The sequence below is a fragment of the Heptranchias perlo genome, chromosome X (assembly GCF_035084215.1).
Source record: "Heptranchias perlo isolate sHepPer1 chromosome X, sHepPer1.hap1, whole genome shotgun sequence".
Lineage (NCBI taxonomy): Eukaryota > Metazoa > Chordata > Chondrichthyes > Hexanchiformes > Hexanchidae > Heptranchias > Heptranchias perlo.
In genome coordinates, this window is record NC_090370.1 from 15,198,573 (window position 1) to 15,226,401 (window position 27,829).

The 27,829-nt window shown below is 56.3% G+C and overlaps 2 protein-coding genes across 3 annotated transcripts in view; both read left to right on the forward strand.

The window, feature by feature from the left end:
• Positions 1–27,829, forward strand: part of LOC137307305 (vitamin D3 receptor B-like) — a 274,444-nt gene that overhangs the window by 93,466 nt on the left and 153,149 nt on the right. For both annotated transcript variants that reach the window (XM_067976766.1, XM_067976767.1), the window contains one exon: positions 11,408–11,576. In XM_067976766.1, the coding sequence (XP_067832867.1) occupies positions 11,425–11,576 (152 nt within the window). In that variant the 5' untranslated portion in view covers positions 11,408–11,424. The remainder of the gene's footprint in view (positions 1–11,407; positions 11,577–27,829) is intronic.
• Positions 1–27,829, forward strand: part of LOC137307306 (myosin light polypeptide 6-like) — a 448,832-nt gene that overhangs the window by 47,652 nt on the left and 373,351 nt on the right. The window lies entirely within an intron of this gene.

Genomic DNA, 27,829 nt, shown 5'->3' on the forward strand with positions numbered 1-27,829 from the left:
CATCAGAACTGGTGAACCTGAAACGTTAACTCTGTATCTCTCTCCACAGATGCTGCCTGACCTGGTGAGTGTTTCCAGCATTTTCTGTTTTTTTCTGTGTTATCTCCCTTTGCCCCAGTTGACTTGAAAGCACAGCTTCAGTGCTTCAAAACACTTTTGCCCCATGACTTTGTTCGTTGGTGAATTGCTGCTTCACCAGGTAACTAATAAGCTGAGGTTAGTGCAACACTGTGAATATCCAATTTCACGTAGAAACTGCACCATGAGCGTTGGTCCAAAGTAAAAGTGTAATACACCAGAGAACAACCAGAAAATCGGAATGTTTTATTGTTTTATAACCGATTCTGTAAGTTACATGATTTTCTTAATAAACCCGATTCCTAGTTTTGTAGTCTGAGATATAGCCTGTCAGTCAGAGAAACGAGGAATATGTGGTGATTTCCTGTATTATTTCAGGTGTGTACCCGTAGGTAAAAAGGCTCATTGTTCTGACAGAAAAGGTGTCACCCGTGGCTCAGTGGTAGCACGCTCGCCTCTGAATCAGTAGGTCATGGGTTCAAGACCCACTCCAGAGACTATGAGCACATGATCTAGGCTGACACTCCAGTGCAGTACTGAGAGAGTGCTGCACTATTGGAGGTGCCGTCTTTCGGATGAGATGTTAAACCGAGGCCCCGTCTGCCCTCTCTGGTCGACATAAAAGATCCCATGATGCTATTTAAATAAGAGTAGGGGAGTTCTCCCTGGTGTCTTGGCCAATATTTATCCTTCAACCAAAATTACTGTTTGTGGGATCTTGCTGTGTGCAAATTGGCTGCAGAGTTTGCTTACATTACAACAGTGACTGCACTTCAAAAATAATTCATTGGCTGTGAAGCGCCTTAGGACGTCCTGAGGGTGTGAAAGGCTAAATAAATGTAAGTTCTCCTCCTTCTTGTCGTCGTCCATGCCCTCCTCCCCCTCCTGTTTCTCGCTTTCCTCACCAAGATTACTTTAGACAGTCATATTTAGGTTTGTAGAGAGCAAGAGATTGCCTGTGGAAGCATACCTTTGTCTTAGGCACAAAAAAAGTAGCTCAAATCATATCGCCCATGCTGAAATTTATTTTTCTTGCAAAATATATTAACAGAAATACCATTTTACTCTTTAAAGTTGTCGCTGTATAGATGTATTTTGATTTCATATTGAAACTGGTGTCATTCCCTTTTGCACACAACCAGGTACTTTGTCACTTGTGAATTATGTTGTTACGTTCACTTATTGTACAGATTGAGGGCATTGCATAGGAAACTGTTGAATACAATGTTCCACAAGTGAAGGTGATTGCATTAAATGAGTGAATTATTCTTCATAAGTGGAATAAACGTATTCTGTAAACTCCATCGGAGTGTATTCTGTGTTTATGTTGTGATATTAAATTTAAAAAAATTAAACTTGCTGTTTAGCAGTGGCACTTTGGTCTGATATGATATTTTTCTTTTAGCCAGAAGGTACTATGACTTAACAACCCAAAATACTTTGTGACCGTTAGGGTGCACATGACATCATCTATTAGCTGGTAGTGGTGTAATGGTCAAGAAGTGGGTGGGTGCTGCCTAGTGCTTTTCTGATTGTAACATGAGGGGTGCTGATGGATGCGGAGAGGAGCCTTGATTGTTGTGTGACCATCCCCAGTTACCATGAGAAGGTGGTGGTGGGCCTTTTCCTTGATCAACTTCAGTCCTTGTGCTGATGCTGCTGCTCCCACAATGGTGTTAGGTAGGAAATTCCATGATATTATCACAGTGATGATGAAGGAATGGTAATCTATGTCCAGTATATATTCTGAAATCCCAATGTATACCTCCCCTGTGAAAATTTAGAAGAAGTACCTACTTAGTGTCACTGCCATTCCCTTTGTCCATTACAGGCTTGCTGCCTTTTTTTTTAGCAGCCCTACCTTTACCTTGGCTATCCTGCTGTTACTAATGTGCATATCAAACACAGTTTTATTGCGCTTTGTCAATTGCTAATTTTTTCATACTTGCTCTTAATCTTTCTGTTCTCTCTTTTTGTAGCTTTCCTATATTTATATTTGTCCTGCCTCTTACTTTTATTATCTGCCCTGTAATTTGATAGGATCTCCCTTTTCACCAATGGAACCCCAACCTTTGATCCACTCCCATATTTTCTTACTAGAATATACTTGATTTGTATCTTTCCCATCTCTTGTTTAAATATTTTCCTTTGCAGATCTACAGTTCTATCTCCCAATTAATCTTGCATTTGATCTGGCCAAGGTCTCTCTTTATTAATTCTACAATAATTGACTTTTTCCAGTAATGTGCCCTGGTGCTGCACTTTTTTTTTCATTTTCTTTTCTTACACTGAACCTAATTATTTTGTGGTCACTATTTCCCAAATGTTGCCTATTTGCTCTACTTCATTACCCCAAACCAGGTCAAGTAGTGTTTCTTTCCTTTTAGAGTAGCAACACATTGATAAAACAGTCCTAAAAGCACACTACAACCACCCCCTTTTCTCACCACAAATATTTTCTCTACCTCAGTGCATTTTTGAATGATTAAAATCTCCTACAATTATAACTATTATTAATACATACCTCTCTAATTTGTCTACAAATGTCATCCTCCATTTCCTTTGTCCTGTTCAATGTAGTGTCAGCCTACTTTCCTCTAGCACACTTTCCTCTAGCACACTTTCCTCTGAGCCAGAAGGTTGTGGGTTCAAGCCCCACTCCAGAGACTTAAGCACATAATCTCGACTGACACTCCCAGTGCAGTACTGAGGGTGCACTGTCTGAAGTGCACTGCACTTCAGTGACTTCCATCTGGTATCTTTCAAGTGAGATGTTAAATTGTCTGCCCTCTCGAGTGGATGTAAAAGATCCCATTGCACTATTTGAACATGAGGAGGGAAATTATCCTGGTGTCCTGGTAAAAAATTATCCCTCAACCAACATCACAGATTATCCGCAAACGGCAATTGATACTAGCTCAATTGCTAAATTTAAATCTGAGATAGATAGCTTTTTGGCAACCAAAGGTATTAAGGGATATGGGCCAAAGGCAGGTATATGGAGTTAGATCACAGATCAGCCATGATCTTATCAAATGGCGGAGCAGGCATGAGGGGCTGAATGGCCTACTCCTGTTCCTATGTTCCTATCTCGTTTTGCTGTTTGTGGGACCTTGCTGTCCACAAATTGGCTGCCACGATTCCCTACATTACAACAGTGACTACACTTCAAAAGTACTTAATTGGCTGTGAAATGTTTTGGGATGTCCTGAGGTCATGAAAGGAGCTATATAAATGCAAATTATTTCTTTTACGTTCTATTATATACTCCCAGTAATGTGACCAATCTCTCAATTTAATCCAAAAGATTTCTGTTTGAAACACTTGTCTATTTAAATTGATGTGCTTTAGTGTTATAATATTGTCTCATACCATCATCCCTCCTACTTTTCTTTCTTCCTTATCCCTCCTAAAAAATTTATACCCAGGTATATTTAATTGCCAATCTTGATTCAGCTGCAACCATGTTTCATTTACTGCTATTATGTTATAATTGTCCCATTTTAATCACTGACTTTTGTTGAAAATGTTATTTCTTATTCTCTGTGCCATAATATACACACTTTAGTTTGGATTCTCTTGGTTTGGTCATTTTCCTTTTATTTTGCCTGCCCATGTCCTGATTTCTTTATTTACTATTTAGTCCTGGTTACCTCTGTCAACCTTTCCATCTCCTACTACCACTTTTTTTGCTTTTCCCTCATCTTGTTGTATTAGTTTAAATTCTATCCCACAGCTCTAATTAACCTTCCTGCGACGATGTTGGTCCCAGGTCTGTTCAGGTCTTGGCTGTTCTGTGGGTACAGCTCACTCCTGCCCCAGAACTGGTCCAGATGCCCCAGGAATCTGAACTCTTCTCTTCTACACTATGCCACTAGGCTTGCATTTACCTCCTTTAATCTGACAGTTCACAGAATCATAAAATCTTACAGCACAGAAGGAGGTCATTCGGCCCATCGTTCCTGTGCTGGCTCATTAAGCTACCCAAATAGTCCCACTCCCCTGCTATTTCCCCATAGCCCTGTTCTTGTACTGGCAAATTATTAACATTGATAGTAATGCTGAGACTGCTGCCTTTTGAGGTCCTGCTCCTTAATCTACTTCCAAAGTCCTGGAAGTCTCTTTGCAGGACTTGAATCCTATTCTTCCCTATGACCCTTACCCTGGCACCTAGGTGGCAACATACCATTCAGGATTTAAGTTTACAGGTAGAGATGCAACTGGCTACTCCTCTCATTGTCAAATCGTCCACTACCACTACATTCCTACATTAAACTCTCCTCCTATCTTTCTCCCAGGATAATGACTTGCTCCATGATGCTGTGGTGCTGCTTGTGATTTCCCTCCACTGAGTTGTCTGTCTGATAGATAATTACCCATTCCCCTTCCTCTTTCTCCCTGTTCCTGTCTAGCTGTGGTTGACCACCTTCTACATTGTGTGCATCCTAGGAACCCTGCCTCCACCCTTATAGTGCAGAGTGTTTCCAATTATTTCTCAAGCTCAGTAACTTTGAGCTCAAGTAAGTCCATCTGAAAATATTCCTTTTACATCTGTGGGTGCCCTGGACTCAGTTTCCAGAAATTCCCACATTGTTAAAGTTCTGCACTACAATGGTTTCCACTGTCTTGCCATAATAAGTAGACTCAAAGGACTCAAATTCATAACTGAAAGTATTCAAGCCAACTACACTTTATATGATGTGGGAGAACATGTATAGTAATGCCTATTTGAAATGTCATGGCCTTTTCATGTGTGCTGAACCTGGACTATACTCCTACAGTTGCATATCAATTGAAGAATGAAGACCACTTAATCGGTAATCTATCTTTCACAACCAAACTTGATGTCTATACGTAGGTTGTTCCATCTGGTATCTTTCAGCAGCCCGTTTCACTCCTCCCCTAATAGCCACCATTTAAAAAATCCCTGAAGTATGGGATTTAGGTTGAATTATGTAAACTGGTACGGCTTCAAAGATGAGTTTTATTTTTGGTCATATAGCTTGTGAAAACTTTTAGTTCTGTGTTTGAGTAGTAGTAAAATATATATTTTTTTAATTTATTGGACAGAATCTTTGTATTTTAGAATGCAGTAGGGATGTACTAAATAGCAGCCTTGCTTTCAACAGCACATTTATAGTGTTTCCTGTTTTGCCAGGTTGCCATGGAGTTAATGATTCATCCTAGCTCTGAGTTGCTGTTCCAATGCGTTCTATTTTGGCGCTATGTGTTCAATTGTCCCATTAGCATCAGAGAGAAGTGAAAATCAATTTGCATGAATTCTGGAAGAATATTGAAGTGCCGCTTATTGACGTGCCTGATCTCAGTTGGAGCAGCTGCACGTCTGCTACAGTTGGTCTCTCTGTCCGTCTCCTAGGGATGGGAACAATCAGCTAGGTGTCCTGCACCTGATCAATGTCTATTGACGTTTGTGTGTAATTGATGGGTGAGAAAAAGATCGGGCATGGCTATGATGTTTTTTTATAGTCACATAGTCTGCTATCACTCACCTTCTCGGGACAGATGTGAAGAATGGTTAGGTGGATGAGATACTGGAATGTAGCTCATGCCTGTGGAACTATACTTCAGCAAAAGTTACTGCCTTCAAGAGAGGAGGGCAGAAAATTCGAGTGGATGGGGAAAAAATAATAATGAAAAAGTATATATTTTTTGTAGCACGTGATTTGACAATACTATTTGTTCTGTCAGGGAGAGTGGTAAGCAGAGACCAGTGCTGACAGGGAAAGTCATAAATGTATGTGAGACAGAGAGAGATTGCTTCAGGCTTCTCCCATACATCTGTATAAGTCATTGGGACTTTGCCCTCATGAGTTATTCATGCCTTGCAAGTTAGATCATCAGCACTCTACGTTAGGATGTATTTTCCACATCAGTTTTCATACTATGTCCTCGATCTTGCTACGATCAGTTACAACAGATGGAATTAAACAGATCCTGTGTCTGTAGGAATATGTCAAGCCCTGTGATGTTAATTAAAATGCTAGGATCTGTTTATATACTGCAACAGAGTGTTTAATTGTAACAAATTAGGTGATAAACAGTAACCATTGCAGACAGTCACTCGTTACAAATAGACAACTTACGAATCCAAACAGGAACAGTCAAACTCATACCTTCAACAATTAGCAATCAAACCTTCAACCTTAGGGGGTGGGGAGGAGGGGTGGTGGTGGTGGTGATAGAAACAGAAGCTATGGAATAAAAAGGGCAGAATACAGTCCCATCATCAGCAGGGAAAACCCACACAGCAAATCAAGAAACACAAAACTGGGAACATCCACACCCCTTACCAAAGGAGAACCATACTTACATCAAACCAGGATGAACCCTCGTGGCGTAATTTAGGAAAGGGCACCTGAACTTTAAGTTGAGATGGAGAGAATACAAGATTCTCTCCAAGTGGGTTACATTCTAATTTCTCAACCAGGTTGGAATGTGGGAGATGTACCGACCAGACTTAGACCACCATCTTTTTGCTACACAATCAGGTGCAAGGGATTTCCATCAGTAGGCCAAGCCCAAAATAAAGTGAGTTGGCCTCAATCCTAAAACCTTGTTGAAAGTCAGTCTAATGCTCCTGGACCAGTAGACATGTCCATACAATGTATGAGATGGTTGCGTTCTCACAACACCTCCAGTATGTGTCAAAGTTCATGCTGTCACCAGTGGAGATGAGCTAGTGTATGATGGGTCCTATACAGGATATTTAATTGTCCTCTGATAGGCTATTACATGTAGAAATTTGAATGGCCTGGCACACAGCCGCTCAATCCTTGTTTTAAATAAGTCAAAATCCGCCCCCCACACTCCCCACAACTCTTGAAAGCAAGATGAGTTCATTGGGTCTGCAGAAAGCAAAAAATAATAGAAGTGTAAAGTTTGCTTATCTTCACAAACACAGCTAGCTAAAACTGTCTCCAGAGTCAACGCCTTCCCAGCAATCCTCCTCACAGACTTCCAGCGTACAAAATGATGGACTTGAGGAATAAAAGTAATCAGCAAGTAGGACCTAGTTGGCTGAAGGCACAGCTGCCAATGGTGGGGCGAAGGGGGATGCACAAGAGACCAGAGCAAAGGTTGTAGGGCCAAAGGAGGTTACAGGAAAAGGACAGAGTGAGACCATGGAAAGATTTAAACGTGCAGATGAGAATTTTAATTTGAGGCATTGGGAGACCGGAAGCCAATGTAGGTCGGCGAAGATGGGAGCGATAGGTCAGCAGGCCTTGGTGCAGGATAGGATATGGGCAGCAGAGTTTTGGTTGAACTGGAGGTTATGGATGGTGGAGGATGGGAGGCCATCCAGGAGAGCATTGAAGTAATTGAGTCTGGAGTTGCTAAAGGCATGGATGAGGGTTTCAGGGGGAGGTGGGCAATTGTTATGAAGGTGGAAGTAGGCAGTCTTTGTGATGGAGAAGATATGGGATTGGAACTCAGCTCAGACTCAAATGAGACGTTGAGGTTGCGAGCAGTCTGGTTCAACCTAAGACAGTGGCCGGGAGGGGGGTGGAATCCGTGGTGAAGGTACAGAGTTTGTGGCCGGGGCCAAAGATTACATAGAATTATATAGAGTGTACAGCACAGAATCAGGCCACTCAGCCCAACAGGTCCATGCTGGTGTTTATGCTCCACTCGAGCCTTCTCCCTCCCTACTTCATCTCACCCTATCAGCATATCCTTCTATTCCTTTCTCCCTCATGTATTTATCTAGCTTCCCCTTAAATGCATCTATGCTATTCGCCTCAACTACTCCTTGTGGTAGTGAGTTCGACATTCTAACCACTCCCTGGGTAAAGAAGTTTCTCCTGAATTCCCTGTTGGATTTATTAGTGACTATCTTATATTTATGGCCCCTAGTTCTGGTCTCCACCGCAAGTGGAAACATCTTCTGTAATGATGGCTTTGGTCTTCCCAATGTTTAACTGGAGGAAATAGTGGGACAAACAGTCTGACAATGCTGAGGCAGTGGACAGGTCGAGAGTAGTGATGGTGAGGTAGAGCTGGGTGTCATCAACGTACATGTGGAAGCTGACCCCATGTCTTCAGATGTCACCAGGGTGCATCATGTAGATGAGGAAGAAGTGGGGGCCAAGGATAGATCCTTGGGGACTCCGGAGGTAAAAGGAGGGAGGCGCTGCTGTAGGCTGTCCAGTGCAAACAGAAGACCGAGGAGGAGTGAAGAGTTAACCATGAGCAGCAGAACTTGATCCATGGGTCCAGTGGAGGTATGTAGTGGCCTCAGGTGTTAGTGGTACGCAGCAGCGGATCAGCTATACCAGCAGAGGAGCGAAGAGCAGTCGGAGTGAAACCCAAGCATCAAGTGCAATGAAGTCCAGGGAGCCAGGGCAGGGTAAAAGTTAGATCCACAGGATCAATGCGGATGAGGGAGCTGGTCAGAGGAACAGCTGTAGGAAGGTGAGGTGTTCGCAGGATCGGGAGCAGCAGGCAGAGCTTGAGGAGCCAGTCCAGGGAAAGGTGATGGAGGAGTCTTGAAGAATGACTGACTGGTCGGTACAGAGGAAAATGTTAGGACCAACACATCATCAGTAGGACTAAAATTCCAATTCCATTTAAACAGGCTGGTGTGGAGCATAAACACTGGCCTGTTTCTGTGCTGTACGTTTTATGTAAATGGAACTTTGTCACAACTTACATTAAAATAGGCCAAAATAAATGACCCATAACCCTTACCCAAATGTCCTGATGAGTGACATTTGAATAACGTTTGTTGGTTATATACCTATACCTCACAAACTACTGGCAGGTGTGATGCACTGCTACAGAAGCTACACTTCGCTGAATCTGGCATCAGCACAGAACTCAAAAGCCAATAGAGAAAGGAGGATGAGGGGAGAATAAGCTGGAGAGGGAAAACAGGCAAAAGCCGAAGAACAAGAACTCAAAATCCAGCGAAATTATACCAGTCATGCATGGCTCTCTGTTTCCTTCTCTCCACTTTCTCCCCCTTTTCTCTTTCGCCCCCCCACCCTCGAAATGGAAAATTTGCCTGGAAACAGAAACCTCAGCCCATCTTTCAATCAAACATTCACACTAAACCCGCGAATGAAATATTCTTTCTCTCGGGCTCTGACCACTACCAAGGGCTGACCTGGGTTGAAAATAATTGGCGTGGGGAGTAAGTTGTTGGAGGGTAAGGGACAGACAAATAATGTTCAGCCATTAGTTGGGCTTATCCTGATACAAACAATGCACTTTCTGAGAACCACGATTCTTTGTAATCAAAGCTGAAGAGACTATGGCCCCGATATTAGCGGGGGTGGCGGGTTGGCAGCGGGGGGCGATTTGGGCGTGTGGCAAACCCGCATGAACAAAACTTACCGTTTCCAACGCGATCGCCGTTGATTGCTGATAATTAACGTCCTCTCCGGGTTTCAGGCCTGGCAGCCAGTCTGATTGACAGGCTGGCTGCCGTCAGGAGCTGCAACGTGAGGGGGGGGCGGGAAAGAGAGAGAGCGAGACGTCGTCCGCTGCTGGAACAGAAGATCGGGGTGGGGGGGAGGAGGGGAAGATCGGGGTGGGGGGGGACGATCGGGGTGGGGGGAGGAGGGGAAGATCGGGGTGGGGGGGAAGATCGGGGGGGAGAAGAGGGGAAGATCGGGGTGGGGGGAGGAGGGGAAGATCGGGGTGGGGGGAGGAGGGGAAGATCGGGGTGGGGGGGAGGAGGGGAAGATCGGGGAGGAGGGGAAGATCGGGGAGGAGGGGAAGATCGGGGTGGGGGGGGAGATCGGGGTCGGGGTGGGGGGGGAGGTCGGGGTGGGGGGGGAGGTCGGGGTGGGGGGGGAGGTCGGGGTGGGGGTGGGGGGGGAGATCGGGGTGGGGGGGAAGATCGGGGTGGGGGGAGGAGGGGAAGATCGGGGTGGGGGAAGATCGGGGTGGGGGGGAAGATGGGGGTGGGGGAAGATGGGGGTGGGGGGAAGATGGGGGTGGGGGGAAGATCGGGGTGGGGGGAGGAGGGGAAGATCAGGGTGGGGGGAGGAGGGGAAGATCGGGGGAGAAGAGGGGAAGATCGGGGTGGGGGGAGGAGGGGAAGATCGGGGGGACGAGATCGGGGGAAGATCGGGGGGACATCGGGAGGGTGAAGATGGGGACATCGGAACGGGAGACATAGGGAGGGTGAAGAGGGGGTCATCGGAGCTGGAGACATTGGAGCAGGTTTCAAAGGTAGATTCATTTAGTGTTTTCACTTCCTTGCATGGTTTTTAATTTAATTTATTTCGTTTCTTTTTCCCTGATCCGGCCCTTCACTCCTGGTTTCACCAGGCATGAATCAGAAGCGGTGGGCAAGCCGCCCAGGTAAGTTTTAAAAAAAAATCTTTCTAATCCCTTCATCTGTCACAGGTACAGTGCCTTAAGTACCTCAACGAGGTACATTTGGCGCTTCAACTGTCACTTCCGGTTTCGGGTTGCCTGCGCGCACACGGGTGGGTCCCTGGGAAACTCGGAAGTTGGCGGGTTGGAGCCGGCTTCCGAACCTGAACAGGATTTGCGCAATTTTCGGAACCCCCGCGCCCCAAACACACCCGCATTTGCCTCCTAAAATCACCCCCTATGGCTTTCTGAAGATGTACGATGGGAAGTGGTAGTTTACTGGAAAATGAACTACTAAGTGACAGTGGATAGAATAACTTGGCACCAGAGACACAAATGAGTTAAAGGCACATCTCACGACGTAGATTATGGTAGTAAACCAGCATTGTGCATCATTTCTGTTACGGTGGTGTATTAAAAATCAGAATCTTGTATTCAGAAGTGTATGCTCAAAAAATGAGTAGGAAAACTAGCCATTGTTTTAGCTTTGTCAGAAGGATATGAAATGGAGTATGTTTGGAGTCATTGAGAGGAACAGCCAAGAATTATTTGATAGAGGTAAGTGGGGTACAGTCATGCGTACTTATAGGTGAACTTTGCTGGGATTTAAAAGTGACAACTGATGGAAATAGATTGAGAAACTGTTGAAGTGAGAAAGGCCGAGGTAACCTGTGGTATAGGTGCAAGCGACAGAAAAGCTGAGAATGTGTTCGCCATTGTTTGAGATGGACAAACTGGATCAGTGGTGGTGACTCTTCACTTGGATTGTATCTTGTAATCGTTCTCTGGATTATTCCTTTAAAGAGATCTGTATTATAGCAGCTACCAGCAGAGTACAGGGCACTGACCCAAGTGTACTGCACTATATTGTAAAAGAGATACTGTGCCATACAACCACATTTTATCCATAATTCATATTTTGATGTAACCATTAAGATAAATTTTTATATTGTTTCAAAAAATACCTTTTTTTTGTTTGCAGTATCAAGAATTGCAGAAATGGAGCAGATGGCAGTGAGCACTTCTGCATATCAGCCTGAAGATGATGAATTTGATAGAAATTGCCCACGGATCTGTGGAGTTTGTGGGGACAAAGCGACTGGTTTCCATTTCAATGCCATGACATGTGAAGGCTGTAAAGGCTTCTTCAGGTAAGTTGCTGTGTTAAGTAGTAAATGGCAGTCATCTATTGTGGGAGGAGCCTTCTGTATTCAGTCTGTAAAAATTACCTTTTTAACCTCGGTTGGAGCATGATATTTACTAATATACAGTTCAGGGGCAATGAATTCCAGACACTGGCATTACTAGTCTGATACAACTTAACCTTAAAGCAGGCTTGTAACAATTTAGCTTCTGATTGACTGGTTAATCCCAATTCAATCTTCAGGATATAAAAGGAGATCCTCTGTTGTTCCATTAACCAGTTGGGCGATGGAACATAATCTAATGTGACACTTACTGATCTTTATAGAATTCTTGACCTGATGCAATAAATACTGGCTCAGCTGAAACCTCCAAAAGGGAGTTGGACTGAATCCTGATTTAGCATGGAGTAGAGGATGTGGGGGAAAAGTCACGTTCTGAAATAAGATTTGTCTCCATTTTTACATTCTTGTAATACATTCTTTCATGAACACTGAGATTTCCAAGTTGAAACTAAATTGGTGCAATGGTCGTCGGCTCCCTCGCCACTCTGGGTGTTGTGAATCTCTACACTGAGCGACTCGGGCTGAAAACGAGTGTTTTCAGTCAGTATCTTTAAATGCAGTGGGAATTCTGAAAAGTAAGTGCAGTTAGCAAAATAAGTGTTCCAGGCCTCTGGCTAGTTCCCTGGTTCTTACTGAAAAATATTATTGCCTTCAACATAAAATGTAATGAAGATTTAAGGATATTTCTGCAGAACTCAGACTTGCAATAACTTGCTCTTAAAAGTCCTGATACCCTAAACTCCCAGCTATAAAGAAAGGAATGAATAATCACCCCAGCAATACATGCACATCTTGGACAAGTTAAATGGCTTAATCTGGGGAGATGTAAAACCAGTGGTCCCCTGTAAATTGATCAGTAAATCTAATATTGAATAATTGTCAAATAACTATCAAATTCTTCCTTATTGACTGCCTATATTAGTGATGAATTACACACCAGCAGTGCTGTACAGTATTGGTAATGGTGTATTAGACAGCACAGTGTGTTTGAGCTCCAGCATGCTGTGTCATGGAGTGGTAGGGTTCAGAATCATAGCTGTGATCTTCAAATAGTAAACTCCTGACCTTGGAGCTACCAAGCACAGGTCTGGTGCTCTTCATGGGACAGGTAATGAGTCAGTGGGGCAGTTACTTTGGGCTGTCATTGTGCGTTCCCTTAGCAACTGGCAACAGGGTGACATTGGCAGAGGACTGGGAGCAGATTGCCTGCCCATCTCTCATCTGGGAATGGTACCTGGCATGGTGAGACCAATAAGGGAACATAGCTGAACAGAAAAAAGCCTGTGATTGTAGATATTCTCTACTGATGGTTTACCTATAGAAGTCACAAAGTCGCAGATCAGCTATCTGTATTAATAACCCCATTATATAATTGAATTAAAAGGGGAAAGATGGACAAGGAGGTGCTAGGGATTCAAAGTACTCTCCCATGTCTGTGTAAAAATATAAAAGAAATATATCTGCTACCGTTAAAAAGAAAACGTCAAATTTGCTCCATGATAGCGACCCTGTGGTTCAGATTTCATTCCCCTCCAGAGCTGGTCCAATGATGTCACTGTTGGGGAGGAGCCACCTGCATCCTGGAACAGGCCCCATTCATTTTAATGGGAGTTCTAATTTTGGACTGGCCTAGGAGCCAATCGAGAGTTGCCAGGCCCTGGGAAAACGTGCTATCAGCCAGGTAACCTACAAATTTTTAAAATATGTTTTATAAGACTCCCTTGATTTTTACCCACTTTCCCTTCCTTTGCTCTCCCTGTTACCTCCCTAACCGATAGGGTGAATTGCTGGATTAGCCCTCTTGTGCTACTGTGAAACGGAGAGGCGTAAGTGCAGCACAAGGTGATTCCCTCCCTAATTCCGAAGGAGGTGCCTGTCTTCAGATTAGCAATGCCCCAAGTAGGATCATGAGTTCGGGTGCAGTGTGCTGGAGTTGCTTGCCACCTCTGATTTTACGCCAAGTACTGAATCTCACCATTTTACTAGCAATCGTGTACCAATCATTCTATGATTATGATGATATCTGAATCACTGAGTTGATCTGCCGCCCAGTTACCCCGTGTTTAAAAGTGTGGTCATAAGATGCAGTACACTCTGATCCAAAATGTTGGTGAAATAATCTTAGACAGCCGAGTAAAGGGTATTTATTACCATTATATCCCTGAAAAGCTTTCTTTGTGTCCTGCAATAACTTTCTATCTGTCAGTTGAGAGCCTCCCTCTGAGATCGGAAAAGCCTGGTGGATTTTCTCTTCCTCCCTTGCTTCTCTTCTCCCATTTTCTATTTATTTTCCTCATTTTTTTCAGTCCCCTGCCAGCATGTACTATTCTCTGCCTGAATAGGGGGGCCAGGCAACCTGATTGATCAATACCACTCATCAGCTGGTGGCTGCTCGACTGGCCTGGAGTGCCTTGCCAAACACAGGAAAATCAGGAAGCAGCTAGCTTCTGCCTGCCACACGCCCAAGGACAAAAACTTCGATATGGAAATTCTCAAATGAGAGCCATTTGGGGTCTCTGTGTTGGAACAGCAGCATACTGTGGTGTTGTGGGTTTTGGTTCTGATCATTTGATTCAGTAGATTAGATTTGCAATGGATGCCTAATGCAAGTTGAACCTGTCAGAGTGTACTGGAACTGCGCTTGGCTTGAGTTCAAAGATGTTCCATGGAAGACTCATGCTTGTGTTCAGCAAATTATTTATGGCACTGGCTTGACGCTAGCTTCTTTTCTGGATGTCATTCAATTTCCTAGAAGACAGGGGAGGTGTTAGGACAATTACTCATTCAATAATTATCAAATTGCATAATGTTTACTGGTTAGGAGCAACAGCACACTAAATACTGGCGAAGATCCAAGCTTCTAAATCTCCGAACCTCCCACAACGTCTCAGGTATCTTGCATTCCAACCTATTCAGATGGACTTTCCCTCTGACCTCGTAGGAAATTGGATGGTTACAACTATTGCGCAGCCAAGGCTAACCTAAACGGTCAACGGGACCAATCATTATTGCCAATATTTTATTAAAAAGAAAATATTGGCAATAATGATTGGTCTCGCTCTCTCTCCCGCCCGCCCTCTCGCTCTCGATCTCTCTCCCGCCCGCGCTCTCTCTCTCGATCTCTCTCCCGCCCGCGCTCTCGCTCTCGATCTCTCTCCCGCCCGCGCTCTCTCTCTCGATCTCTCTCCCGCCCGCGCTCTCTCTCTCGATCTCTCTCCCGCCCGCGCTCTCTCTCTCGATCTCTCTCCCGCCCGCGCTCTCTCTCTCGATCTCTCTCCCGCCAGCGCTCTCGCTCTCGCTCTCTCTCCCGCCCGCGCTCTCGCTCTCTCTCCCGCCCGCCCTCTCGCTCTCGATCTCTCTCCCGCCCGCGCTCTCGCTCTCTCTCCCGCCCGCGCTCTCTCTCTCGCTCTCTCTCCCGCCCGCGCTCTCGCTCTCGCTCTCTCTCCCGCCCGCGCTCTCGCTCTCGCTCTCTCTCCCGCCCGCGCTCTCGCTCTCGCTCTCTCTCCCGCCCGCGCTCTCGCTCTCGATCTCTCTCCCGCCCGCGCTCTCTCTCACGCTCTCTCTCCCGCCAGCGCTCTCGCTCTCGCTCTCTCTCCCGCCCGCGCTCTCGCTCTCGCTCTCTCTCCCGCCCGCCCTCTCGCTCTCGATCTCTCTCCCGCCCGCGCTCTCGCTCTCGATCTCTCTCCCGCCCGCGCTCTCGCTCTCGATCTCTCTCCCGCCCGCGCTCTCGCTCTCGCTATCTCTCCCGCCCGCGCTCTCGCTCTCGCTCTCTCTCCCGCCCGCGCTCTCGCTCTCGCTCTCTCTCCCGCCCGCGCTCTCGCTCTCGCTCTCTCTCCCGCCCGCGCTCTCGCTCTCGCTCTCTCTCCCGCCCGCGCTCTCGCTCTCGCTCTCTCTCCCGCCCGCGCTCTCGCTCTCGCTCTCTCTCCCGCCCGCGCTCTCGCTCTCGCTCTCTCTCCCGCCCGCGCTCTCGCTCTCGCTCTCTCTCACGCCCGCCCTCTCGCTCTCGCTCTCTCTCCCGCCCCCGCTCTCGCTCTCGGTCTCTCTCCCGCCCGCGCTCTCACTCTCATTCTCTCTCCCGCCCGCGCTCTCGCTCTCTCTCCCGCCCGCGCTCTCGCTCTCTCTCCCGCCCGCGTTCTCGCTCTCGCTCTCTCTCCCGCCCGCGCTCTCGCTCTCGCTCTCTCTCCCGCCCGCGCTCTCGCTCTCGCTCTCTCTCCCGCCCGCGCTCTCGCTCTCGCTCTCTCTCCCGCCCGCGCTCTCGCTCTCTCTCCCGCCCGCGCTCTCGCTCTCTCTCCCGCCCGCCCTCTCGCTCTCGCTCTCTCTCCCGCCCCCGCTCTCGCTCTCGGTCTCTCTCCCGCCCGCGCTCTCGCTCTCGCTCTCTCTCCCGCCCGCGCTCTCTCTCTCTCTCCCGCCCGCGCTCTCGCTCTCGCTCTCTCTCCCGCGCGCGCTCTCGCTCTCGCTCTCTCCCGCCCGCGCTCTCGCTCTCGCTCTCTCTCCCGCCCGCGCTCTCGCTCTCGCTCTCTCTCCCGCCCGCGCTCTCGCTCTCTCTCCCGCCCGCGCTCTCGCTCTCTCTCCCGCCCGCGCTCTCGCTCTCGATCTCTCTCCCGCCCGCGCTCTCGCTCTCTCTCCCGCCCGCGCTCTCGCTCTCTCTCCCGCCCGCGCTCTCGCTCTCGATCTCTCTCCCGCCCGCGCTCTCGCTCTCGATCTCTCTCCCGCCCGCCCTCTCGCTCCCTCTCCCGCCCGCCCTCTCGCTCTCTCGCTCTCTCTCCCGCCCGCACTCTCGCTCTCGCTCTCTCTCCCGCCCGCGCTCTCGCTCTCGCTCTCTCTCCCGCCCGCGCTCTCGCTCTCGATCTCTCTCCCGCCCGCACTCTCTCTCTCGATCTCTCTCCCGCCCGCGCTCTCTCTCGATCTCTCTCCCGCCCGCGCTCTCGCTCTTGATCTCTCTCCCGCCAGCGCTCTCTCTCTCGATCTCTCTCCCGCCCACTCTCTCGCTCTCTCGCTCTCTCTCCCGCCCGCGCTCTCTCTCTCGCTCTCTCTCCCGCCCGTGCTCTCTCTGTCGATCTCTCTCCCGCCAGCGCTCTCGCTCTCGATCTCTCTCCCGCCCGCGCTCTCGCTCTCGATCTCTCTCCCGCCCGCGCTCTCTCTCTCGCTCTCTCTCCCGCCCGCGCTCTCGCTCTCGATCTCTCTCCCGCCCGCGCTCTCGCTCTCGATCTCTCTCCCGCCCGCGCTCTCGCTCTCGATCTCTCTCCCGCCCGCGCTCTCTCTCTTGCTCTCTCTCCCGCCCGCGCTCTCGCTCTCGATCTCTGTCCCGCCCGCGCTCTCGCTCTCTCTCCCGCCCACGCTCACTCTCGATCTCTCTCCCGCCCGCGCTCTCGCTCTCGATCTCTCTCCCGCCCGCGCTCTCTCTCTCGATCTCTCTCCCGCCCGCGCTCTCTCTCTCGCTCTCTCTCCCGCCCGCGCTCTCTCTCTCGCTCTCTCTCCCGCCCGCGCTCTCTCTCTCGCTCTCTCTCCCGCCCGCGCTCTCTCTCTCGCTCTCTCTCCCGCCCGCGCTCTCGCTCTCTCTCCCGCCCGCGCTCTCGCTCTCTCTCCTGCCCGCGCTCTCTCTCTCGCTCTCTCTTGCTCTCTCTCCCGCCCGCCCCCTCGCTCTCGCTCTCTCTCCCGCCCGCGCTCTCTCTCTCGCTCTGTCTCCCGCCCGCGCTCTCTCTCTCGCTCACTCTCCCGCCCGCGCTCTCGCTCTCGCTCTCTCTCCTGCCCGCGCTCTCTCTCTCGCTCTCTCTCCCGCCCGCGCTCTCTCTCTCGATCTCTCTCCCGCCCGCGCTCTCGCTCTCGCTCTCTCTCCCGCCCGCGCTCTCGCTCTCGCTCTCTCTCCTGCCCGCGCTCTCTCTCTCGCTCTCTCTCCCGCCCGCGCTCTCTCTCTCGCTCTCGCTCTCTCTCCCGCCCGCCCCCTCGCTCTCGCTCTCTCTCCCGCCCGCGCTCTCTCTCTTGCTCTCTCTCCCGCCCGCCCCCTCGCTCTCGCTCTCTCTCCGCCCGCGCTCTCTCTCTCGCTCTCTCTCCCGCCCGCGCTCTCGCTCTCGCTCTCTCTCCTGCCCGCGCTCTCTCTCGCGCTCTCTCTCGCTCTCTCTCCCGCCCGCCCCCTCGCTCTCGCTCTCTCTCCCGCCCGCGCTCTCGCTCTCGCTCTCTCTCCCGCCCGCGCTCTCTCTCTCGCTCTCTCTCCCGCCCGCGCTCTCTCTCTCGCTCTCTCTCCCGCCCGCGCTCTCTCTCTCGATCTCTCTCCCGCCCCCGCTCTCGCTCTCGGTCTCTCTCCCGCCCGCGCTCTCTCTCTCGTTCTCTCTCCCGCCCGCGCTCTCGCTCTCTCTCCCGCCCGCGCTCTCGCTCTCGCTCTCTCTCCCGCCCGCGCTCTCGCTCTCGCTCTCTCTCCCGCCCGCGCTCTCGCTCTCGCTCTCTCTCCCGCCCGCGCTCTCGCTCTCGCTCTCTCTCCCGCCCGCGCTCTCGCTCTCTCTCCCGCCCGCGCTCTCGCTCTCGCTCTCTCTCCCGCCCGCGCTCTCGCTCTCGCTCTCTCTCCCGCCCGCGCTCTCGCTCTCTCTCCCGCCCGCTCTCTCGCTCTCGCTCTCTCTCCCGCCCCCGCTCTCGCTCTCGGTCTCTCTCCCGCCCGCGCTCTCGCTCTCGCTCTCTCTCCCGCCCGCGCTCTCTCTCTCTCTCCCGCCCGCGCTCTCGCTCTCGCTCTCTCTCCCGCGCGCGCTCTCGCTCTCGCTCTCTCCCGCGCGCGCTCTCGCTCTCGCTCTCTCCCGCCCGCGCTCTCGCTCTCGCTCTCTCTCCCGCCCGCGCTCTCGCTCTCGCTCTCTCTCCCGCCCGCGCTCTCGCTCTCTCTCCCGCCCGCGCTCTCGCTCTCGATCTCTCTCCCGCCCGCGCTCTCGCTCTCGATCTCTCTCCCGCCCGCGCTCTCGCTCTCGATCTCTCTCCCGCCCGCGCTCTCGCTCTCGATCTCTCTCCCGCCCGCGCTCTCGCTCTCGATCTCTCTCCCGCCCGCGCTCTCGCTCTCGATCTCTCTCCCGCCCGCCCTCTCGCTCTCTCTCCCGCCCGCCCTCTCGCTCTCTCGCTCTCTCTCCCGCCCGCGCTCTCGCTCTCGCTCTCTCTCCCGCCCGCGCTCTCTCGCTCTCTCTCCCGCCCGCGCTCTCGCTCTCGATCTCTCTCCCGCCCGCACTCTCTCTCTCGATCTCTCTCCCGCCCGCGCTCTCTCTCGATCTCTCTCCCGCCCGCGCTCTCGCTCTTGATCTCTCTCCCGCCAGCGCTCTCTCTCTCGATCTCTCTCCCGCCCACACTCTCGCTCTCTCGCTCTCTCTCCCGCCCGCGCTCTCTCTCTCGCTCTCTCTCCCGCCCGTGCTCTCTCTGTCGATCTCTCTCCCGCCAGCGCTCTCGCTCTCGATCTATCTCCCGCCCGCGCTCTCGCTCTCGATCTCTCTCCCGCCCGCGCTCTCGCTCTCGATCTCTCTACCGCCCGCGCTCTCTCTCCCGCCCGCGCTCTCGCTCTCGATCTCTCTCCCGCCCGCGCTCTCTCTCTCGATCTCTCTCCCGCCCACGCTCTCGCTCTCTCGCTCTCTCTCCCGCCCGCGCTCTCTCTCTCGCTCTCTCTCCCGCCCGCGCTCTCTCTCTCGATCTCTCTCCCGCCCGCGCTCTCGCTCTCGATCTCTCTCCCGCCCGCGCTCTCTCTCTCGCTCTCTCTCCCGCCCACGCTCGCTCTCGATCTCTCTCCCGCCCGCGCTCTCTCTCTCTCTCGCTCTCTCTCCCGCCCGCGCTCTCTCGCTCTCTCTCCCGCCCGCGCTCTCGCTCTCGATCTCTCTCCCGCCCGCGCTCTCGCTCTCGATCTCTCTCCCGCCCGCGCTCTCTCTCTCGCTCTCTCTCCCGCCCGCGCTCTCTCTCTCGCTCTCTCTCCCGCCCGCGCTCTCTCTCTCGATCTCTCTCCCGCCCGCGCTCTCGCTCTCGATCTCTCTCCCGCCCGCGCTCTCTCTCTTGCTCTCTCTCCCGCCCGCCCTCTCGCTCTCGCTCTCTCTCCCGCCCCCGCTCTCGCTCTCGGTCTCTCTCCCGCCCGCGCTCTCGCTCTCGCTCTCTCTCCCGCCCGCGCTCTCTCTCTCTCTCCCGCCCGCGCTCTCGCTCTCGCTCTCTCTCCCGCGCGCGCTCTCGCTCTCGCTCTCTCTCCCGCCCGCGCTCTCGCTCTCGCTCTCTCTCCCGCCCGCGCTCTCGCTCTCGCTCTCTCTCCCGCCCGCGCTCTCGCTCTCGCTCTCTCCCGCCCGCGCTCTCGCTCTCGTTCTCTCTCCCGCCCGCGCTCTCGCTCTCGCTCTCTCTCCCGCCCGCGCTCTCGCTCTCGCTCTCTCTCCCGCCCGCGCTCTCGCTCTCGCTCTCTCTCCCGCCCGCGCTCTCGCTCTCTCTCCCGCCCGCGCTCTAGCTCTCGATCTCTCTCCCGCCCGCGCTCTCGCTCTCGATCTCTCTCCCGCCCGCGCTCTCGCTCTCGCTCTCGATCTCTCTCCCGCCCGCGCTCTCGCTCTCGATCTCTCTCCCGCCCGCGCTCTCGCTCTCGCTCTCGATCTCTCTCCCGCCCGCCCCCTCGCTCTCGATCTCTCTCCCGCCCGCGCTCTCGCTCTCGCTCTCTCTCCCGCCCGCGCTCTCTCGCTCTCTCTCCCGCCCGCGCTCTCGCTCTCGATCTCTCTCCCGCCCGCACTCTCTCTCTCGATCTCTCTCCCGCCCGCGCTCTCTCTCGATCTCTCTCCCGCCCGCGCTCTCGCTCTTGATCTCTCTCCCGCCAGCGCTCTCTCTCTCGATCTCTCTCCCGCCCACGCTCTCGCTCTCTCGCTCTCTCTCCCGCCCGCGCTCTCTCTCTCGCTCTCTCTCCCGCCCGTGCTCTCTCTGTCGATCTCTCTCCCGCCAGCGCTCTCGCTCTCGATCTCTCTCCCGCCCGCGCTCTCGCTCTCGATCTCTCTCCCGCCCGCGCTCTCGCTCTCGATCTCTCTACCGCCCGCGCTCTCTCTCCCGCCCGCGCTCTCGCTCTCGATCTCTCTCCCGCCCTCGATCTCTCTCCCGCCCGCGCTCTCTGTCTCGATCTCTCTCCCGCCCGCGCTCTCGCTCTTGATCTCTCTCCCGCCAGCGATCTCTCGATCTCTCTCCCGCCCACGCTCTCGCTCTCTCGCTCTCTCTCCCCGCCCGCGCTCTCTCTCTCGCTCTCTCTCCCTCCCGCCCGCGCTCTCTCTCTCGATCTCTCTCCCGCCCGCGCTCTCGCTCTCGATCTCTCTCCCGCCCGCGCTCTCTCTCTCTCTCGCTCTCTCTCCCGCCCGCGCTCTCTCGCTCTCTCTCCCGCCCGCGCTCTCGCTCTCGATCTCTCTCCCGCCCGCGCTCTCTCTCTCGCTCTCTCTCCCGCCCGCGCTCTCTCTCTCGCTCTCTCTCCCGCCCGCGCTCTCGCTCTCGATCTCTCTCCCGCCCGCGCTCTCTCTCTTGCTCTCTCTCCCGCCCGCGCTCTCGCTCTCGATCCCTGTCCCGCCCGCGCTCTCGCTCTCTCTCCCGCCCACGCTCACTCTCGATCTCTCTCCCGCCCGCGCTCTCGCTCTCGATCTCTCTCCCGCCCGCGCTCTCTCTCTCGATCTCTCTCCCGCCCGCGCTCTCTCTCTCGCTCTCTCTCCCGCCCGCGCTCTCTCTCTCGCTCTCTCTCCCGCCCGCGCTCTCTCTCTCGCTCTCTCTCCCGCCCGCGCTCTCTCTCTCGCTCTCTTTCCCGCCCGCGCTCTCGCTCTCGCTCTCTCTCCTGCCCGCGCTCTCTCTCTCGCTCTCTCTTGCTCTCTCTCCCGCCCGCCCCCTCGCTCTCGCTCTCTCTCCCGCCCGCGCTCTCTCTCTCGCTCTCTCTCCCGCCCGCCCCCTCGCTCTCGCTCTCTCTCCCGCCCGCGCTCTCTCTCTCGCTCTCTCTCCCGCCCGCGCTCTCTCTCTCGCTCTCTCTCCCGCCCGCGCTCTCTCTCTCGCTCTCTCTCCCGCCCGCGCTCTCTCTCTCGCTCTCTCTTGCTCTCTCTCCCGCCCGCCCCCTCGCTCTCGCTCTCTCTCCCGCCCTCGCTCTCTCTCTCGCTCTCTCTCCCGCCCGCGCTCTCTCTCGCGCTCTCTCTCTCGCTCTCTCTCCCGCCCGCCCCCTCGCTCTCGCTCTCTCTCCCGCCCGCGCTCTCGCTCTCGCTCTCTCTCCCGCCCTCGCTCTCGCTCTCTCTCCCGCCCGCGCTCTCTCTCTCGCTCTCTCTCCCGCCCGCGCTCTCTCTCTCGCTCTCTCTCCCGCCCGCGCTCGCTCTCTCGATCTCTCTCCCGCCCGCGCTCTCTCTCTCGATCTCTCTCGCGCCCGCGCTCTCTCTCTCGATCTCTCTCCCGCCCGCGCTCTCGCTCTCGATCTCTCTCCCGCCCACGCTCACTCTCGATCTCTCTCCCGCCCGCGTCCTCGCTCTCGATCTCTCTCCCGCCCGCGCTCTCTCTCTCGCTCTCTCTCCCGCCCGCGCTCTCTCTCTCGCTCTCTCTCCCGCCCGCGCTCTCTCTCTCGCTCTCTCTCCCGCCCGCGCTCTCTCTCGCTCTCTCTCCTGCCCGCGCTCTCGCTCTCGCTCTCTCTCCTGCCCGCGCTCTCTCTCTCGCTCTCTCTTGCTCTCTCTCCCGCCCGCCCCCTCGCTCTCGCTCTCTCTCCCGCCCGCGCTCTCTCTCTCGCTCTCTCTCCCGCCCGCCCCCTCGCTCTCGCTCTCTCTCCCGCCCGCGCTCTCTCTCTCGCTCTCTCTCCCGCCCGCGCTCTCTCTCTCGCTCTCTCTCCCGCCCGCGCTCTCTCTCTCGCTCTCTCTCCCGCCCTCGCTCTCTCTCTCGCTCTCTCTTGCTCTCTCTCCCGCCCGCCCCCTCGCTCTCGCTCTCTCTCCCGCCCGCGCTCTCTCTCTCGCTCTCGCTCTCTCCCGCCCGCCCCCTCGCTCTCGCTCTCTCTCCCGCCCTCGCTCTCTCTCTCGCTCTCTCTCCCGCCCGCGCTCTCTCTCTCGCTCTCTCTCCCGCCCGCGCTCTCTCTCTCGCTCTCTCTCCCGCCCGCCCCCTCGCTCTCGCTCTCTCTCCCGCCCGCGCTCTCGCTCTCGCTCTCTCTCCCGCCCTAGCTCTCGCTCTCTCTCCCGCCCGCGCTCTCTCTCTCGCTCTCTCTCCCGCCCGCGCTCTCTCTCTCGCTCTCTCTCCCGCCCGCGCTCGCTCTCTCGATCTCTCTCCCGCCCGCGCTCTCGCTCTCGCTCTCTCTCCTGCCCGCGCTCTCTCTCTCGCTCTCTCTCCCGCCCGCGCTCTCTCTCTCGATCTCTCTCCCGCCCGCGCTCTCTCTCTCGATCTCTCTCCCGCCCGCGCTCTCGCTCTCGCTCTCTCTCCTGCCCGCGCTCTCTCTCTCGATCTCTCTCCCGCCCGCGCTCTCGCTCTCGCTCTCTCTCCCGCCCGCGCTCTCTCTCTCGATCTCTCTCCCGCCCGCGCTCTCTCTCTCGATCTCTCTCCCGCCCGCGCTCTCTCTCGCTCTCTCTCCCGCCCGCGCTCTCTCTCTCGCTCTCTCTCCCGCCCGCGCTCTCTCTCTCGCTCTCTCTCCCGCCCGCGCTCTCGCTCTCGCTCTCTCTCCTGCCCGCGCTCTCTCTCTCGCTCTCTCTCCCGCCCGCGCTCTCTCTCTCGATCTCTCTCCCGCCCGCGCTCTCTCTCGATCTCTCTCCCGCCCGCGCTCTCGCTCTCGATCTCTCTCCCGCCCGCGCTCTCGCTCTCGATCTCTCTCCCGCCCGCGCTCTCGATCTCTCTACCGCCCGCGCTCTCTCTCTCGATCTCTCTCCCGCCCGCGCTCTCGCTCTCGATCTCTCTCCCGCCCACGCTCACTCTCGATCTCTCTCCCGCCCGCGTCCTCGCTCTCGATCTCTCTCCCGCCCGCGCTCTCTCTCTCGCTCTCTCTCTCTCCCGCCTGCGCTCTCGCTCTCTCTCTCGCTCTCGCTCTCTCTCGCTCTCTCTCCCGCCCGCCCTCTCGCTCTCGATCTCTCTCCCGCCCGCGCTCTCGCTCTCGATCTCTCTCCCGCCCGCGCTCTCGCTCTCGCTCTCTATCCCGCCCGCGCTCTCGATCTCGATCTCTCTCTCCCGCCCGCGCTCTCGCTCTCTCTCCCGCCCGCGCTCTCTCTCTCGCTCTCTCTCCCGCCCGCCCCCTCGCTCTCGCTCTCTCTCCCGCCCTCGCTCTCTCTCTCGCTCTCTCTCCCGCCCGCGCTCTCTCTCTCGCTCTCTCTCCCGCCCGCGCTCTCGCTCTCGCTCTCTCTCCTGCCCGCGCTCTCTCTCGCGCTCTCTCTCGCTCTCTCTCCCGCCCGCCCCCTCGCTCTCGCTCTCTCTCCCGCCCGCGCTCTCGCTCACGCTCTCTCTCCCGCCCTAGCTCTCGCTCTCTCTCCCGCCCGCGCTCTCTCTCTCGCTCTCTCTCCCGCCCGCGCTCTCTCTCTCGCTCTCTCTCCCGCCCGCGCTCGCTCTCTCGATCTCTCTCCCGCCCGCGCTCTCGCTCTCGCTCTCTCTCCTGCCCGCGCTCTCTCTCTCGCTCTCTCTCCCGCCCGCGCTCTCTCTCTCGATCTCTCTCCCGCCCGCGCTCTCTCTCTCGATCTCTCTCCCGCCCGCGCTCTCGCTCTCGCTCTCTCTCCTGCCCGCGCTCTCTCTCTCGATCTCTCTCCCGCCCGCGCTCTCGCTCTCGCTCTCTCTCCCGCCCGCGCTCTCTCTCTCGATCTCTCTCCCGCCCGCGCTCTCTCTCTCGATCTCTCTCCCGCCCGCGCTCTCTCTCGCTCTCTCTCCCGCCCGCGCTCTCTCTCTCGCTCTCTCTCCCGCCCGCGCTCTCTCTCTCGCTCTCTCTCCCGCCCGCGCTCTCGCTCTCGCTCTCTCTCCCGCCCGCGCTCTCTCTCTCGCTCTCTCTCCCGCCCGCGCTCTCTCTCTCGATCTCTCTCCCGCCCGCGCTCTCTCTCGATCTCTCTCCCGCCCGCGCTCTCGCTCTCGATCTCTCTCCCGCCCGCGCTCTCGCTCTCGATCTCTCTCCCGCCCGCGCTCTCGATCTCTCTACCGCCCGCGCTCTCTCTCTCGATCTCTCTCCCGCCCGCGCTCTCGCTCTCGATCTCTCTCCCGCCCACGCTCACTCTCGATCTCTCTCCCGCCCGCGTCCTCGCTCTCGATCTCTCTCCCGCCCGCGCTCTCTCTCTCGCTCTCTCTCTCTCCCGCCTGCGCTCTCGCTCTCTCTCTCGCTCTCGCTCTCTCTCGCTCTCTCTCCCGCCCGCCCTCTCGCTCTCGATCTCTCTCCCGCCCGCGCTCTCGCTCTCGATCTCTCTCCCGCCCGCGCTCTCGCTCTCGCTCTCTCTCCCGCCCGCGCTCTCGATCTCGATCTCTCTCTCCCGCCCGCGCTCTCGCTCTCTCTCCCGCCCGCGCTCTCTCTCTCGCTCTCTCTCCCGCCCGCGCTCTCTCTCTCGCTCTCTCTCCCCCCCGCGCTCTCTCTCTCGCTCTCTCTCCCGCCCGCGCTCTCTCTCTCGCTCTCTCACCCGCCCGCGCTGTCTCTCTCGCTCTCTCTCCCGCCCGCGCTCTCGCTCTCGCTCTCTCTCCCGCCCGCGCTCTCTCTCTCGCTCTCTCTCCCGCCCGCGCTCTCGCTCTCGCTCTCTCTCCCGCCCACGCTCTCTCTCTCTCGCTCTCTCTCCCGCCCGCGCTCTCTCTCTCGCTCTCTCTCCCTCCCGCTCTCTCGCTCTCTCGATCTCTCTCCCGCCCGCGCTCTCTCTCTCGATCTCTCTCCCGCCCGCGCTCTCGCTCTCGATCTCTCTCCCGCCCGCGCTCTCTCTCTCGATCTCTCTCCCGCCCGCGCTCTCTCTCTCGATCTCTCTCCCGCCCGCGCTCTCGCTCTCGATCTCTCTCCCGCCCGCGCTCTCGCTCTCGCTCTCTCTCCCGCCCGCGCTCTCGCTCTCGATCTCTCTCCCGCCCGCGCTCTCGCTCTCGATCTATCTCCCGCCCGCGCTCTCGCTCTCGCTCTCGCTCTCGATCTCTCTCCCGCCCGCGCTCTCGCTCTCGATCTCTCCCTCCCGCCCGCGCTCTCGCTCTCGCTCTCTCTCCCGCCCGCGCTCTCGCTCTCGCTCTCTCTCCCGCCCGCGCTCTCTCTCGATCTCTCTCCCGCCCGCGTCCTCGCTCTCGATCTCTCTCCCGCCCGCGCTCTCTCTCTCGCTCTCTCTCTCCCGCCTGCGCTCTCGATCTCTCTCCCGCCCGCGCTCTCGCTCTCGCTCTCTCTCCCGCCCGCGCTCTCGCTCTCGCTCTCTCTCCCGCCCGCGCTCTCGCTCTCGCTCCCGCCCGCCCTCTCGCTCTCTCTCCCGCCCGCGCTCTCGCTCTCGATCTCTGTCCCGCCCGCGCTCTCGCTCTCGATCTCTCTCCCGCCCGCGCTCTCGCTCTCGCTCTCTCTCCCGCCCGCCCTCTCGCTCTCGATCTCTGTCCCGCCCGCGCTCTCGCTCTCGATCTCTCTCCCGCCCGCGCTCTCGCTCTCGATCTCTCTCCCGCCCGCGCTCTCGCTCTCTCTCCCGCCCGCCCTCTCGCTCTCGATCTCTGTCCCGCCCGCGCTCTCGCTCTCGCTCTCTCTCCCGCCCGCGCTCTCGCTCTCGATCTCTCTCCCGCCCGCGCTCTCGCTCTCGCTCTCTCTCCCGCCCACGCTCACTCTCGATCTCTCTCCCGCCCGCGCTCTCGCTCTCGCTCTCTCTCCCGCCCGCGCTCTCTCTCGCTCTCTCTCCCGCCCGCGCTCTCTCTCTCGCTCTCTCTCCCGCCCGCGCTCTCTCTCTCGCTCTCTCTCTCTCTCCCGCCCGCGCTCTCGCTCTCGCTCTCTCTCCCGCCCGCGCTCTCTCTCTCGATCTCTCTCCCGCCCGCCCCCTCGCTCTCGCTCTCTCTCCCGCCCGCGCTCTCTCTCTCGATCTCTCTCCCGCCCGCGCTCTCGCTCTCGCTCTCTCTCCCGCCCGCGCTCTCTCTCTCGCTATCTCTCCCGCCCGCGCTCTCTCTCTCGCTCTCTCTCCCGCCCGCGCTCTCGCTCTCGCTCTCTCTCCCGCCCGCGCTCTCTCTCTCGCTCTCTCTCCCGCCCGCGCTCACTCTCGATCTCTCTCCCGCCCGCGCGCTCTCTCTCGCTCTCTCTCCCACCCGCGCTCTCTCTCGCTCTCGATCTCTCTCCCGCCCGCGCTCTCTCTCTCGCTCTCTCTCCCGCCCGCGCTCTCACTCTCGATCTCTCTCCCGCCCGCGCTCTCACTCTCGATCTCTCTCCTGCCCGCGCTCTCTCTCTCGCTCTCTCTCCCGCCCGCGCTCTCGCTCTCGATCTCTCTCCCGCCCGCGCTCTCTCTCTCGATCTCTCTCCCGCCCGCGCTCTCGCTCTCGCTCTCTCTCCCGCCCGCGCTCTCGCTCTCGATCTCTCTCCCGCCCGCGCTCTCGCTCTCGATCTATCTCCCGCCCGCGCTCTCGCTCTCGCTCTCGCTCTCTCTCCCGCCCGCGCTCTCGCTCTCGATCTCTCTCCCGCCCGTGCTCTCGCTCTCGCTCTCTCTCCCGCCCGCGCTCTCGCTCTCGCTCTCTCTCCCGCCCGCGCTCTCGCTCTCGATCTCTCCCTCCCGCCCGCGCTCTCGCTCTCGCTCTCTCTCCCGCCCGCGCTCTCGCTCTCGCTCTCTCTCCCGCCCGCGCTCTCGCTCTTGATCTCGCCCGCGCTCTCTCTCCCGCTCTCGCTCTCGCTCTCTCTCCCGCCCGCGCTCTCGCTCTCGCTCTCTCTCCCGCCCGCGCTCTCGCTCTCGCTCTCTCTCCCGCCCGCGCTCTCGCTCTCGATCTCTCTCCCGCCCGTGCTCTCGCTCTCTCTCCCGCCCGCGCTCTCGCTCTCGATCTCTCTCCCGCCCGCGCTCTCTCTCTCGCTCTCTCTCCCGCCCGCGCTCTCGCTCTCGATCTCTCTCCCGCCCGCGCTCTCGCTCTCGCTCTCTCTCCCGCCCGCGCTCTCGCTCTCTCTCCCGCCCGCGCTCTCTCTCTCGATCTCTCTCCCGCCCGCGCTCTCGCTCTCGCTCTCTCTCCCGCCCGCGCTCTCGCTCTCGCTCTCTCTCCCGCCCGCGCTCTCTCTCTCGATCTCTCTCCCGCCCGCACTCTCTCTCTCGATCTCTCTCCCGCCCGCGCTCTCTCTCGATCTCTCTCCCGCCCGCGCTCTCTCTCTCGCT